The sequence below is a fragment of the Camelus dromedarius genome, chromosome 31 (genome assembly GCF_036321535.1).
Source record: "Camelus dromedarius isolate mCamDro1 chromosome 31, mCamDro1.pat, whole genome shotgun sequence".
NCBI lineage: Eukaryota > Metazoa > Chordata > Mammalia > Artiodactyla > Camelidae > Camelus > Camelus dromedarius.
The window spans coordinates 3,369,221-3,383,987 of NC_087466.1; the positions used below are offsets into that span (position 1 = coordinate 3,369,221).

The 14,767-nt window shown below is 59.3% G+C and overlaps 1 protein-coding gene across 1 annotated transcript in view; it reads right to left on the minus strand.

Annotated features, from left to right (window-relative positions):
• Positions 1-6,225: 6,225 nt before the first annotated feature.
• The window catches only part of BCR (BCR activator of RhoGEF and GTPase), an 88,301-nt gene continuing 79,759 nt past the window's right edge, over positions 6,226-14,767 (minus strand). Inside the window, exons 17-23 of the mRNA XM_031442309.2 lie at positions 13,197-13,256; positions 12,385-12,494; positions 10,983-11,122; positions 10,360-10,494; positions 9,492-9,597; positions 9,006-9,168; positions 6,226-8,736 (exon numbers count right to left, since the gene is read on the minus strand). Coding sequence (XP_031298169.2) covers positions 8,647-8,736; positions 9,006-9,168; positions 9,492-9,597; positions 10,360-10,494; positions 10,983-11,122; positions 12,385-12,494; positions 13,197-13,256 — 804 coding nt within the window. The 3' untranslated portion in view covers positions 6,226-8,646. The remainder of the gene's footprint in view (positions 8,737-9,005; positions 9,169-9,491; positions 9,598-10,359; positions 10,495-10,982; positions 11,123-12,384; positions 12,495-13,196; positions 13,257-14,767) is intronic.

The following is a 14,767-nucleotide window of genomic DNA, read 5'->3' on the forward strand; positions in this document are numbered from 1 at the left end:
GACATCTCCCTTGCGTCAAGCCCTGCCAGCCAGCGGTGCTGGGCTCTTGTCACCACTGAGACAGGTGGGGCTCTGCAGCCTAGAATCCCCTTGAGCTCCGTGCCTCTGGTTCCCGCTGATCCACTCAGCTCACCCCAACGCACACCTCCACTCCTGACTGCCCCACTCGGGCCCAGCTGCTCCGTCTGCACCACAGCTGGAGGAGCCAAACAGGCAGGCTCCGCAAGCCAAGTTTTAATCGGAAAACAACTGTCCCCAGCAGTTAGCACATCATCAGCTCCGGGGGCCAAGACGTCAAGCTTGGGATTCTTGACATGCCTGTCTCAGAGCCAGGGCACTCAGAGCCCCGGGAAACACTCAGCTGTCAGCCAGGTGAAGACGTGTCTGCAGGCAGAGATGGGCTGTTCACTGTCCATAGCCACACTGCTCACCCTAGGCGGGATGTGTGCACCCAGTGGCCACGGCCTGAAGCCCGGGGGGAGCTCCTTGGGAGGCCCAGCTGACCTGCAGACAGTTTAGGGGAGACGCAGGAAGGGAATGGGACAGGTGTCCACCCTTCTAATGGCCCACAGAGATCAGTGAGCATCAGACTCTCTTCATTGTCAGAGAAACTGAGGCCAGCAAGAAGGGAATAGTGAGCTGGTACCTCCCATGTGCCAGCTCTGCGGGTCCCCAGACTGGAGCCCAAACTTCAGCCAGGACAGCTGTGTGACCGCCAGCATGGTGCTCAACCTCTCTGTGCCTCCAGTTCTTTCGTGAACAATGGCAATAACCCCCACTGGTCGGGATGCTGAGGGACTAAATAATAGGTTCTTACCCTATAAAGCGCCCCCTGCCCACCATGCTTCTCTGCACACAGCAATCATATGGCTAAGAAACAGGAACAAAGTATTTAAAGTCTGTGGACCTGGAGACTGAAAGTTTCCCAAGGGCAGGGCCTGGCATGTGGCAAGGGCTCCAGAAACCCTTCCAGAACCCTTCCGGGAAGGCTTCCTCCATCAGCTCTCAGCTCCAGGTCCCCAAGCACAGAAAGCGCTAGTCCTGGTCCAGCCTCCAGGTTCAACTCCACAGGGACCTCGGGAAACAATGGAAGAGCAGGGAGGGGCTGGATCAAGGGATTCCTCCGCAATCTGCCTGAGGTTTAGATAATGTTCCTGCCTGTGGCCCTTCCCAGGGTCAAGTGTCAGATTAAGTCTGATTTTACCAGTGAGGGGAGTGAGGCTCAGAGAGCCTTTAGGTCCTGGGTCCCCTCCCCAAGCCGCTAATGGCCCCCTTGCAAATGGGCCTCCTGGGAATCCTGCACACATCCCAAGACTGCAAACACACCCATGGCTCCCCTTCGAGAATCATCTTCAGGACTTGCAGACTTTTTTGAAAAAAAAATCTCCCTTTGAAGGTAGATTCCCTTGTGGGGAAATTTTAAGCAAACGGGGAAAGAGAGAGGGGATGAGAGAGCGTCATGATCCCATCTTGAACCCAAAGCACGGCTACAAGTAAATAATGCTGCTTTTCAGGAAAAGCTGAAGGTGGTTCAGAGAAGTTCTAGAAAGATCTGGAAGAAAGACGAGCCTGCTAAAAAAGTGTAAAACAGTCCCGGGGAGCTAATTTAAAACTGGTCAGCAGGCCTGCCCGGTGCAGCCACCTGGGAGTAGAGGGGATGGAAGTGACCTGAGTGGGTTTACAGGGCAGAGGCGCTGGGATTCCAAGCAGAGGAGAGCAGAGGTGGGAAAAAAGCCAAGGCCAGAGGGGCGAGAGGACAGGCAGGGAAGGTGCTCTGTGTTCTCAGAGACTTCTGTGGGCAGGGGCAGTGATGGGAGAGGGCTGGAGGTCAGCGGCCAAGGCCCCCAGACTGGGTTAGATGACCCCTGAGTCCATCTCCGTGGCCCTCGCCCCAGCCCTTTGGCCTCCGGCACCAGGGCCCAGGAGGGACCGATTGAGTCTGTTCCAAGCAGGAATGCTTTTGGAAGTGGGACAGTAATGGGAGGAGAGCCTGGATTTTGCCATGGGGTCTTGATGTCCTAGCTGGTTGACTGTATTCATTCCTGGGGCTGCCGTAACAAAGGACCACAAACTGGCGGTTCCCCGCCATGGGAATGGACTCCCTCACAGCTCTGGAGGCTGAAGCCCACACCCCGCAGTTCAGCAGGGTTGCTTCCTTCCGGAGGCTCTGAGGAAGAATCTGTTCCAGGCCTTTCTCCTGGCTCCTGGAGGCTGCCAACCACCCTCGGAGGTCCTTGACTTGGAGACACACCACCTGGTCCCTGCCTTCGGATTTACGTGGCGTCCTCCCCAGTGTGTCTGTCTTCTCCTTTTTTGTCTCCTGTGACAACACTCATTGGTTCTAGGGCCCTCCCTATGTAGACCACCTCATCTCAAGATCCTTACCTTAGTATCGCAAAGAGTCTTATTCCGAATGAGGTCACGCGTTGAGGTTCCAGGTGGACATATCTTTGGGGGGCAGGGACCATGGAAGAGCCACTTTCCCTTCAGAGGCCTTGGGTCATCTGGACATGGACAGGGAGGCTCTTGCAGGGAGAATCAGAGGGAACGAGCTAGCCTTAGGGAGCATGTGGTCCAGCTGGGATAGGCATGTGGCTTCAGTTCTGAGCATTTGGGGAGCATCAGCCGTGCACCACCAGGGTCAAAGGCCACAGCACATGCCTTCTGGCACCGCCGGTCCACCTGGAAGGGAGCCTTCTTTCCCGTTCCAAGCTGTTCCATTGCAGGATAAGAAAGCCTCTGTGCCCGGGGGCCTTGCCCCGGCCCCATTTTGGGGTCAGCCTTGCCCACTCTGTCAGGCACTGCTGCTCCTCCCTCCTTGGCCCTGGGAAGTCCAGGCCAAGACTCCGAGTTGGGACTCAGAACCCTGGGGGGAGGGGGGGTCTCAAGGCTGAGCTGTTGAGGGAGTGGGGAAGGGCTGCTGGGGGCTTTGGACCCAAAAGAGCGCCGTTGCCTGGGGCACCTCTACAGCAAATCAGGCAAACAGTAGGCCAAAGCTTGGGGTGGCCCTGCACACACCCTGCCTGGATGGTGGCTGTGGTTGGGTCTCCCGCAGGGGCCACAGGGCGAGTGTAAACTGGAAGAGACTCGAGTTGATTGACCAGGGCCGGGGGCATGGGATGTGCTTGTCCAGGAGGTTCACCACGTGGCTGGGATGAAGCGGGTGACAGCCCCCTGCCCTCTGCGTGGTCAGTCGACCACCCTGGATCCCCTAAGAGGGTCGTGGACCCAGAGCAGCACGGGGAGGACTCAGGTCCCACACATGGAGTCACGTCAGGGGTCTGATGGCCAGAGACCGTTGTGTTACTGGACTTGAGCAGGTGTAACACTAAACCACAGAGTAGGCCTTTGAACAACAGACAGATTTCCTCACGGCTCTGGAGGCCAGAGTCCAAGGTCAAGGGGCCATCAGGGTTGGGTCCTCCAGAAGCCTCTCTTCCTGGCCTGCAGCTGACGCCCTTCTGTGTCCTCACATGGCCTCCCCTCTGTGAGTGGCGGAGAGAGACGTCTTCTTGTAAGGCCACCAGTGCTCCACCCTTATGACCTCATTTAACCTTAATTACCTTTCTAACGGTACTCTCTGAAGACAGTCAGGTGCTCAGTATTGGGGTTAGGGCTTGCACAAACGAATCTGGCAGGGACACAGTTCAGCTCACAACCTCCTCCCGGCGGTGGAGTCAGGACGACTCCCGGGTGGCCGGGAAGGAGGGCGTGACCATGGCCATGGTCAGCCCCGGAGGAGGGATTTGCTGCCCTCTAGTGCCCCAGCATGGCATCGCATCACCAGGAGGTGGGCTTCGCTCCAGGTGGCCTGGATGGGCTGAGACTCAGAGGTCAGAGCCAGCCTGCCAGGGTGGACAGGGCTCCCGCAGCTGCCACCCACTGACCGGGAGCCCCAGGAGGTTTTTTTTGGCCCCGATGAAGGGGCCCGGCTTGTGAAAGGCAGTGATTAATCTAGACACAAAGGTCACAGATGGAGTAACCTGTTCCAAATACCTTCTGATCACCACCCCCAACACTGGAAATGTTTTCAGAAAATAAAAGAAACAGCAGTTGTTCCCCTCTCCCCGTTGTCTCTCCCTCCTTCTGGTCCCATGTCCCTCAGATCCCGGCGATAGGGGGCAGACAGCAGGAGCCAGGTCAGAGCACCCCAGCAAGGTGGCCTCTATGTGGCGGTTTTACATTTAAATAAGCAGCTGCAGCACCTGCTTCCCTCTGCGTGGGTCCAGGTGTCCACGTTAGACCCTGGGGCCAGGCCGTGGGTTTGAGAGACTCATCCTAGTGGTCACTCAAGCTCTTGAGCCCGCATGAGCCCCGGGGCTGGGGTGGCAACCATCCTGGTGCCCCCTCTTCTGGGGGCTGCTCAGCCAGCAGCTCCTCAGGCCCCTTCAGCTGGAATCCGATTTGAATCTACACGTCCCCAGCTGCCAGGCTCCACCAAGTGACTGAAAACCCTAAGGGACACTTTCTGGTTGGGCTAGCCCCGTTCTGCCCATAGGAGGCGAAGGGAAAGGAGCTGGTGTGTGGACCGAGCTCTCGGTGTCCTGGGGCAACTGGACACGTGGCCGGTGATGTCTGGCCATGCACGTGGTGCATCTTGCCTGGGGACACGCAGAGTGGCCTCGGTCCCCCAAGCAGCTGGTTTCCTTCCCAATCTGGACCTGTCCTCTGGGAAACCATTTACGTGGCCTGTCCACCCTGGGAGAGTTGGGGTGACACAAGGCCCTGCCTGGCCGCTGAACCGTCCCTCCCCCGCCCCCACCCTGGCTTTGACAGTTTCCTCCCTCGCCCAGGGGTGACTCTCGGCTCCCACTCTGCCCGCTGACTAGTAGCAGCTGCTCCAGCTGGAGGCCATTTGGGCCCCTTCAGGAGCTGGCTTGTCTGTCACTCCCTCACTTCTGTTTAGCTTCCCAGAGCTGTTTGGGACAGCTCATCAGTAAGTCCCATCATGGAAATGTCACATTCTAGGGCACTGGGGCATTCCGCGGGGGAGAGGGTATACAAGTTCTTCTGAGATGTCTACACGAAATCCTACCCTTCATTTGCCCGGGGCATGTGCGTGATGCCAGGGGCAGGAGACCTCGGCCTGGTGCCCGCACAGGCACATCCAGGCCAGGGCTGATGGTCGAGGTCTGGCTGCATCTAGTCCAGGAAAAAGGGAGCGAGCTTGTAGGACCATCGAGACACTAGCCCCCGGCCCTGTTCTTCAGCCAGCGCTGGAACGCCGGTGTGCGGGGGGTCTTCGAGGTGTAAGACCTGATTCCACAGCAGTGAATGGTCTTGCTCCCTGGGCCACATGCTGGCCTGCGCTTGGCTGGATAGAGCTGCTGCTCTCGGGACATGGGGAAAGACAGCTCCCACCTGAAAAACCAACTCCTAGTAATAGATGCCATAGTGCTTTTTTCCCTTTTTTTAAGGTTTTCAAATAGGACCAGGAAGGACGGGATAGAAAGCTAACTGTAGCCTTTTAGGGGCCAAAAACTTGGAGAAGGGTGAGTGGCAGCCCATTCCTCATCACCAAATGTCAGAGAGGACAGATGTCAGAGTGTATAGGAGGCTTTTTCAATGCTGCAGGACTCAATAACAACCCTTACACCTTATAAAAGGGGAGCTGGAGCCTTTGGAGACCCCGAGGATGGAGGTGCATCCCAGGGCATCTTTGTCACGTCCTTGGTGTGACCTCCCCCAGGTCACCACAGGCCAGTGAAGGGCGGCACTGAGCTCAAGGCCACTGCCCTCTATTCCTGTCTCTCTCCAGGACACACCACACCATCCATTCAGGGAAACGGCCACAGTGAGGCTCCACAGGCAGTGGTCCTGGAGGCCAGCTGGAGGGAGAATTACAGTCCAGGCAGGTGACCGTGTGCCAGGTTGGTGGTGGCTAAAAGTGACCCATGTCCCGTCTGCAAGCAACAGAAAGGCTGGAAACTTCCCTGCCCCTGGACTTGGCATGGCCAGTGTCCCCTCTGCTGATCGACCCAAATCAGACCGCCCCACATGCTCTCGGAGTGATGCCCATGGACAAGTAGACCCTTGGGCCTGGCCTGTCCACAGCGATGCACACCATCTCCATGGAGGCCACTGTGGCACCCAGCCTCTGCACCCCACCAGCTGCTTCTCCCAGCTCCAACGCCCACTCCCGACCCCATCCCAGCAGCTCCGGGGACCCCCAGAGGCTCTGATCACCCTGTTTCTTTGTACTGAAGCCATCACCACTGACACAGGTAGTCTCAGGGAAGTTTAATGAAAGGGTCAGCAGTTCTTTCCCCCACGGTGGTACACAGGCGGCCGAGCTCAAAAGCAGACACACAGATGCCAAGACCAGCCACCCACCACGTGAGGCCGGGCTGCCCTCCGAGCTCACTGCTCCGGACCCAGGGCCCAGGGCTGTGGAGTCTGGCCTCTGAGCCTCGTGCAAGGTCACGTCTGGACTCCAGGCCGTCACCCGGCCACTGGCTTTTGCCAACCCTCAGGCCTGAGTGTCAGACAGGTGACACGGGCGCCTGGGGACCCAAAGTGACCTCCACCACTGTGGCCCAGAGAAGGTGGGCTTCTGCCAGCTACACAGGAAAAGAGTGGTCATTCCACCATTAAACAGCACTCATCCTACATAAATAAAGTCAAAGGGGAAGGAGGTGTGGGAGGGAATGAAAATTGGCACCAACACTGAGAGATTGCTTTCCAGTTTCAATGCGACAGACGCAAATCATGAGACTCCAGGGAAACAGAAACAAGGGCAGGGTCTAAGCTTTTCTAAGCAAAGTGCGTTCCCCTCGGGCTGGATGGTGCTGGGGAGTCAGGCCAGAGGAGGCTTGGTGCTGGAGGCCTGAGAAACCCCGAGTCCAGAGGACCCAGCTCCTGCCCGCGTCCCCCAGAGGGCCGCATTGCTTTACAATGGTGAGTCTGCTCTTCTTGCAAGAAAAAGTACAACTAAATAAATACGGTGTGCAGACTAAGACCTTCAAGTGACTTCTTTTTCTGTTCCCTGCCTCGGCAGGTCCACAAGCAGAGGGGAGAGTGGGGGGCATGTGGCCTCGCCACGTGCCACGAGCTTGGGCAGCAGCTGCCCAGTGACACATCTGCTGAGCCTTCCCACCCCGTTGGGGACACAGGAAGGATCGTGGGACAGTGTCACCTGTGACTGGTGTCATCGTGTGACAAGCAAATGCCTTTTCCTGAGTCATGCCACCGCTTCCCTCCTCCGGGTTAGCCACACACTCTCTTCCTGCAAGTCCAGCATGGAAACCTGGCCTCTCAGTTTCTTTCCTCCTCGCCTCCATCCTTTTTTGGAAAAAGTGATACAATTCTTCACGGACTTGTTTCCTCAAAATACTCAGTGGCCTCCCCAGTTCTCTTTCCTCTAAGTCAGATGGAATGTCCTGGCTTGCACACAGGTGCGTGGTGAGCAGGTGCGTCTGTCCCCACACCTGCTCCGGGATGGGGGCTCCCCTTGGCCCACAACCCCCCGCTTCCTAACCCCCCCCCCCCCGACTCCAGATGCTCAGGAGACTTGAGAAGCGGCTCCTGACGCCAACAGAGCTGGCGTTTGGAGGAAGACAAGATGCCGCTGGGACATGGACTGTCCACAGGGTACATTCTAACATCTTATTAGGTATCTGCATCTGTTAGGAAAAAAATTAGAAACTATGTATAAAACTTAAAAATCTTCAAGTATCAAAAGGCTATTCGGATCAAAGTTTAAAACAAGCTGTTGGCGAGCTCTGCTGCTGAGGAAACCTTTACAAAAGTTTGCTGAGTGTGTGGAGCAGAGAGCGAGGGATGTAGCGATCTGTGTAGCGGACGACCGGGGGAGGGAGAGCCGGAGACTGGGGCCTCTCTGAGCGCGTGTGCCCGGCGGGGCAGTGGGGAGGGGGCGGGGTCGCTCCCCCTAGACAACTAGCCATAAAGTGCGCAGCCTGGGCTCCCTCCCCTGGTGTCCGGTCCTGGACGGTACACGGCTCCGCGGGGAGCTGCCTTCCGAGGGGCACTCGATCAGCAAACACAAAGCAACAGGACAGACTGGGAAGACGACCCATTTCTGCACAGATCCTTCTACAAAGAAAGAGAAGAATGGCGGTGAAAGGGGTCAAGCGCTACACAGTGGAGACTTAGCTTTTCAAACCCTGTGACAGACAGGAGTAGAACTTCTAAGTCTGGGAAATTGAAATGCCCCCCCCCCCCCCGCTCCCCCTACCCACACGGGACGGGGCCCGGCCCCCAGGCATGAAGCAGCAGCAGTGTTTATTCAAGACACGGTAGTGAGGGAATCTGCTCCTGGTCCCTTCTCCCCGGGGAGGGTGCATCTTGACAGGTGATCCAGTAGAAATCTTTCAACTTTGATAAGTTAAATTCATAGAAACCACTCCCTTCGCCTGGCCCCGCCCAGGATGTGCTGGCTTGGGGCGCCCTCTGGTGGCGGCGTGGAAAACCACAGTCTGAGGCCAGCCCGGAGCTCGCAGGCTGGGGGCCCTGCACCGTCCAGGCCCCTTGGGCTTTTGCCTTGGGTAGTTTCTCCTGGCAGACAGCCCGGCCCTGAGGGGTGGCCCAATTACTCCTCTAGAAGGTTCGGTTCCCGCTCTGTGGATGGCCCGTTTCCTTGGAGGTTCCCAGGCTGTGTGCTGGCCTCTTGGAGATGGAGTGGGGCCCCTAGACTTCCGTGGAGAACAGGATGCTCTGTCTCTTGCTGTCCGGGGCGGGGATGGCCTCCAGCTGCAGGAAGTACAGTAGCACCTGGACCTGCCAGGGCAGAGCAGGAGGGAGACAGCGGCTCAGAGGAGAGGTCTTCCTGCCCAGCGCTCCCCTCACAAATACAGGTGAAGCCAGCGAGGTGCAGAGGGAAGAGCAGTGGCCTGGGCCCTCTCTGCCCCTCCCCACCTCGTAGCCCTGGACGAGTCCCTCTCTCCTGTACAACTCGGCCACCTCCCCTGTACAACTTGGTAGGAACCACCACCAGGACCTGGGGTGGGGCTGGCAAAGGCCCCTGGGCCAGGCTGGCCGCCTGGTACCTGGGACATGACCTCCAGGGACCAGCTGTCGGTCATGGAGATGGGCTGGCTGGGGTTGGCAGGGAGTTTGCTCTCCTTCTCCGAGGGCCGCAGCAGCGTGGGGCCGAACACTGTGGCGAGGTTGTGCAGGGACATCTTGTTCACCGTCTCCTTCTCCGCCACCCTGCAGAGGGCCGGGGCAGAGGGGCCGCTGTGACACTGCCTCCGGGACAGGGGCAGCCGGGGACCCAGGCCACCTTGAGAGGGATGGAGGGCCTTGCCCTGGCTATGCTGAAAGCAGACCCCACTCTGGCTCCCCTCGGTCTAGGGGCCCAGGATGAAGAGCACTGGAGGTCGGCAGGGGCCCAACCCCGGGTGGGGGGAGGGGAGCACATCGTGGCTGTGGTTGTAGCCCCTCCCTCTTTACTTAAGGCTGAGGTGCAGAGTGGCCGTGACAGAGAGGGATGGGGTGGCAATGGCTCTGGTCCCCAGAGGGGCTGTCATTACCTTTTCAGGTGGTCCAGAAGGAAGAGGAAGGTGAGCAGGTTGGCCTCTGGCAGTGACAGCAGTAAGTTAAGCATGCAGCTCTCCTTCGCAACTGGGTCTGAGAGGGCTGCAGGCGGGGGCAGGGGGATTAACATGGGCTGGAGGCCTCTCCCAGGGCCTGGGGTCGCAGGACACAGGATGGTCCAGGCCCGTCATCACCCTGGTTCACATAGCCCTGCCTCCAGTGAGGACCCCGTGGTGGGAGCTGGTGTGGGGGGCTGGCCACCCTGAACACCTTTTCTGAAGCTCAAAGGTGTCAACAGCTCCAGAGGGACCAGCGGCAGGAGGCTGCCCCTCCTGGCCAACTCGGCCATTCCTGTCTTCCACTCAGAAGAGCCCGAGGAATGGGAAGCTGGGCGCACGATGAAGCAGGAAGACCGCTGGGCAGGGGGCTGCGAGGCCCCAAGGCTCCCTCATTACCCTGTGCACCTGGGGGACCAGGTCCTCTGCCGAGCGGCCCTGGAGTCACGGTGCGGAGGTTGTGCTGGTGCCCCCCACCCTCCAGGTGGACTTAGGGTCAGGTTGGGCTCAAAGTCCCACCGGATAGGGCCAGGACCTGGGGTTAGCGAGGAGGATGGCGGCCTCTAGGACCCCACACACCCAGACGTGTCCACGGTGGCTCCGGCCGCTCCACCCTCTCGGGCTACTTGGAGGGATGGGGACAGCAGGCAGCCCTCTGAGGACAGGCAGAAGCCCTAGAGGACCAGCTTGGTTCTCAGCGCCCCTACCACACGCAGGTTTGGGCTGAAACTCAGGTCCCCTCACCTTGCCCTTGACCCCGTAACCCCCACCCAAGGGATCAGAGGAGGTGGGAGCGGCCCGCGCTCACCGATGCCCTCGGCGAAGTTGGGGTAGAACTCGTCCGTGAAGAGGGGCTCGGGCAGCTCTCGGAAGTAGAGCTTCAGCGTCCCGGCGATGGCGTTCACATCCATCTCACTCATCATCACCGACACGTCCTTGTTATCTGAAGAGAGCACAGCCCACGTGTGGGTCCCAAATCGCCTCTGCCCTCCGAGCTACGGGCCGGGCCCAGGCTTCTGCCCAAAGGGAGCTGGAACTATGGCTGACCCCGACCCCACCCCAGGAGTTCGGCCATCCAGGGCTCCAGGCCCTGGAGTACGTAGGCAGAAGGCCTTCCACCCTGGGGTCTCTGTGTCCTCGTCTGGCAACTGGGGCGGTTTCACTCAGAGCACACTGACCCCTGGGCTTTGGTTGGCGCCCCCTTTCCACCCCTGGGGCAAGTAGGCCAAGCCCCAGAGTGAGGTGGGGCCGCCCCACACAAGTCCCAGTAAAGCCATGCACGCGGGGTCAGGATGGACTAAGAACGGGCCTCTGCACAACCTCCTCCCATAACCCTTTCCTTCTCCTGGTAAAATAAATGGGCGCCTGGGAGTCTCGGCACGGGCACTGCACCCCACACCTCCATCCCGCCCGGCCTGGCCCGACACTCACTGACGTCAAAGGCCGCCTTCAGCGCCTGGATGTCCGTGGCCACGCCGGACACACGGTAGATGCCCACCTCCTCCATGCCCCGGCGCTCGATCTCCTCCACGCACTGGCGCACGATGTAGGGCACCTTGGACCGCTCCCTCCTGTGGGGGGAGGGGAAGGCCCTGAGTGCCCGGCAGCCCCGCTCAGGCCGCGGTGGGGCTAGACCCCTCACCCACCTGCACACCTGGAGCGGGGTGCCGAGAGCGCCCAGACTCAGGGTACACAGAGCCTTCCGCGTGTTCTCCCCCCGCCCTGCAGCCTCACAGCTATCACTGCTCATATCTTATGGGGCCTTTCCAACAGCTCCAAGGAGCTGGATGGCCTACAACTCATGCATGATCTTTGAGGGGAAGGTCAGGAGAATTCTCTAAGTGGGGTGGGCCACAGGACGTCAGCTAGAAGCCCCAGGCCTTGGGTTAACAGGTGGCCAGAGGGGTCCCAGAAGGTAGTCTGGTCTCTGAGTCGGGTTGGGGGTGCGAACCCTGACCTCTCCGGGCCTGGGTGAGAGGTGAGCCCTGTGCAGAGCAAATGGTCCAGCCAGAAGCCCGACTCCCCGAGGCCGCCGCACGTCTGTGCTCGGGCCTCTGATTCTACACCCTTCTCTCCACCTCGTCCTCAGGACAAGAGACAAGTCCAGAACCTCCAGGGAGGATGCCGGAGTAAGAATTCTTCCAAAACCGGACATGTGCTATCTGGAGGGTCAGCTTCAGTCTAGTTTATTGACTGTATTTGGGAGTCCAGGCGCTTTCCCGAGCGGCATTTATTTGGGGTACCTGCCGACAGAGAGCTCTTTGCTCCTGCCTAGGGCCGTCCAGAGGTGCCAGGAGGAGGCTGGGATGCAGCTGGGGGTGGGGAACACTCTTTAGACACAATCATGTGTCTCGGGACCATCTGGCACAGGTCCCAGCCTGACGACCAGCGGGGTCAGGGGCCCGGCCAGATTCCAAGTTGGGGAAGCAAGTGGATTCTGGGAGGCAGTGGCCTGTGTCCCCGAGAGCTGCCCTCAGACCAACACAGAAGCTTCTCCTGGCAACTGACTGGTGACACAGGGGCAGGACTGGCCATCGTTGTATAGGAGTTCCTATTGTGACAAATTCTAAGACAGGGAAGAAAACCCTGCCAAGTGAAGCTCCAGGGACCACACAGGAAGGCATGGGACACTCCTGAGCTGACAGGGACAAGTTTTGATGTAAACATGGGAGGCGGCCAAGCCCAGAGTGCCGCATGGGCTTCAAGGCATCCCCTGCAGTGACTTGCACAGAGCGGGAGACCCACAGCCGCTCTTTCCTCCGGAAACACCGGGAGGGGGTGCCCTCGGTTCTTGGGGACAGAGACGCGTGCACCCCAGCCCCTCACCACTCACTTGGTGACCACGGCAATCTTGACTCCGAAGACACCCGTCTGTTTTCGGGAAGGCATCCTCTTCAGGCTGAACTCCCTGCTGGTGAACTTGACTGAGAGCTTCACCTCGATCTGCAGGGGGAAGGAGGGGCACAGCCCTCTCACCCTTCTGGTCCTCACAGCCTGGTTTCCCAGGGGCCCCGGGGACTTGGCAATTCTCCCCACCCTCCGGGCGAGCAGGCGAAGGTACGGGTGTGGGCGGCCCCTGGTCCAACTCAGCAAGAGCCAGGAACAGTCGGGGCAGTTTAAGAACTGGCTTCTACAGAACCTCCCCCCACAACCTCACTTCTTCTCTTTTTTATTCAGTCCTAGGAACAACAACAGCAACAACAAAGCCCCACTGAAGTACAGAGAATGACATAACAGAAATCCACGAAGTATCTATCAGACATCGACGTTCTGTCCCATATGCCCAGACCTCTTTTGGTGGGTGGTAGTGTTTTGTTTTTTTTTTGAGGTCTAAACACTCTTGGGGCACCAAAGGCTAATGAGGGGTCTCAGTGTCTGTGGGCAGACCCCGGGGCTGAGGCCCTGCCTGCCCTGTGATGCCCCTGGAGCGTCCCGTGAAGAGGGATGCTCAGCGCCTGGCAGGTGACGGCGCTCCAGCCACCGCACGGGCACCTCCCTGCCCCGGGCGATCCTGCTCTGCAGGGCCTCTGCCCCTCTCCAGCCACCGGCTCGGGCTTAGCCTCCTTCCGACTGCTTTGGAAGAAACCGAGGTCACCCCAACCTTTTGGGGGAAGTGGTTGCCCACACAGCCCTGTGGGTACCTACCCCGTTCATGGCGATGATGGTCCGCTGCCAGTCTCTGTCCTGCAGGGCCTGGGGATCCAGCTGAAAGCAAGGGGTCATAATTATCAGACGCCCCCAGGTCTGTGCAGAGGCCCTGCCAGGCAGCGGCCCAAGCCTGCTACTCCTCCATGTCCAAGTCAGACTGGAGCTGGGTCTCAGCTGGCACCTCAAACCAGAGGCCCAGAGGGTCCAGAGAGAGGAGAGGACATGCTAGAAACCCCAGGAACCTTACAGCCCTTCTGCCCCCAGACTTTGGCTGCCTTGAGCCTGGGCTCACTCTGGGGACAAGGTAGTGACAGCTCAGGCCCTGCCCCTGCCCCTGCCTCTGTCCCTCCCCAATGGGAGCTCAAGTCCAGCTTGCAGCCCAGGGGCCAGGAGCCATCCTGCTCCCCCTCCACCATCACAGGTGCTTCATGCAGCTCAGAGGGGGCTGAGCAATTGGTTTAGATGACATTTTGGGGAGTCTGATTTCCACAGCATCTTCCTGGGGGCATGTCATCTAAGAACTGGGGACACTGTCTTTCCCCTTAGCATGCCCCGTGGTCTGGATCTTCAGTCCAGGCCAGACCCATGACTCAGGGTAAGGCCCTGAAGGACCCAGAGCCCAGCTCCAAATCCCGCTGCTAGTGAGGGGGCTGGAGGAAGGCTCTCTGCGCTCCTCTCACTCCAAGGACTGTCTGAGCACTAGTCCTTGGGACCTAACTGTCAGGGCTGCTGTAAGATGCCCCGACCTTCCTGGTCGGGCCACGTGACCCCCCCACCAACCCCATCCATGAGGGCGCCACCTCCCCTGATCTGGGGAGCACATGCTGTCTATACCAGCGGGTTGGGCTGGACGAGTAAGCACCTGGCAGCTCTGGTTAAAGCCTGTCTCCCGGGTGCCTGGCAGAGCTGCACCGGCCACACAGCCAGAAACCTCCCAGGTGATTCTGGTGTGAAGCCAGGTCAGGGCACCACGTAACCGGCACTCCGCATACGGCGCTCTGTGATTTCTATGCCTGCTTCAGGCCATGGTTCACTTCTGCTGCTACAAAGCTGCTTAAGAGCTGGTACCATGCTTCGTGATTGCTGCACAGGAGTGCACGCACATGCACACACACGCCTGATGGCACTAGTGCCAGGTCTAGAGGGGCACTTGGGACAGGCACCGCATGTCTATCCAGTGCCAGGGACCTGGGAGGTGACAGCCGCCTGGGCCTTGAGCAGCTGAGATGGCTAGAAGGCGAGGCCCAGCTGCCTCTATCTCTCAGGTGCGTGCACCTGAGCTCTCTCCCTGCACCCGCTGGGCATGGAGGTCAGCACAGGCACGCCTGGGGGCGAGCCCTCCCCACCACCCCTTCTAGGTCCACTGGTCACGATGCCCAAGGACCTGAAACAGACTGACACAGACAAAGGGAGGCAGAGCATCTCCCTCGGGGACTCTGTGGTCACAGGTGTCCTTCTGTCCCTGGAGGTCCTCAGAGGCCCCACCCCACCGGGCAGGTCTGTGAGCAGAGACCAGTCACAAAGCACTCCCACGTGGTGCTTCCCGGCTAGTGTGAATCGGGGCACCC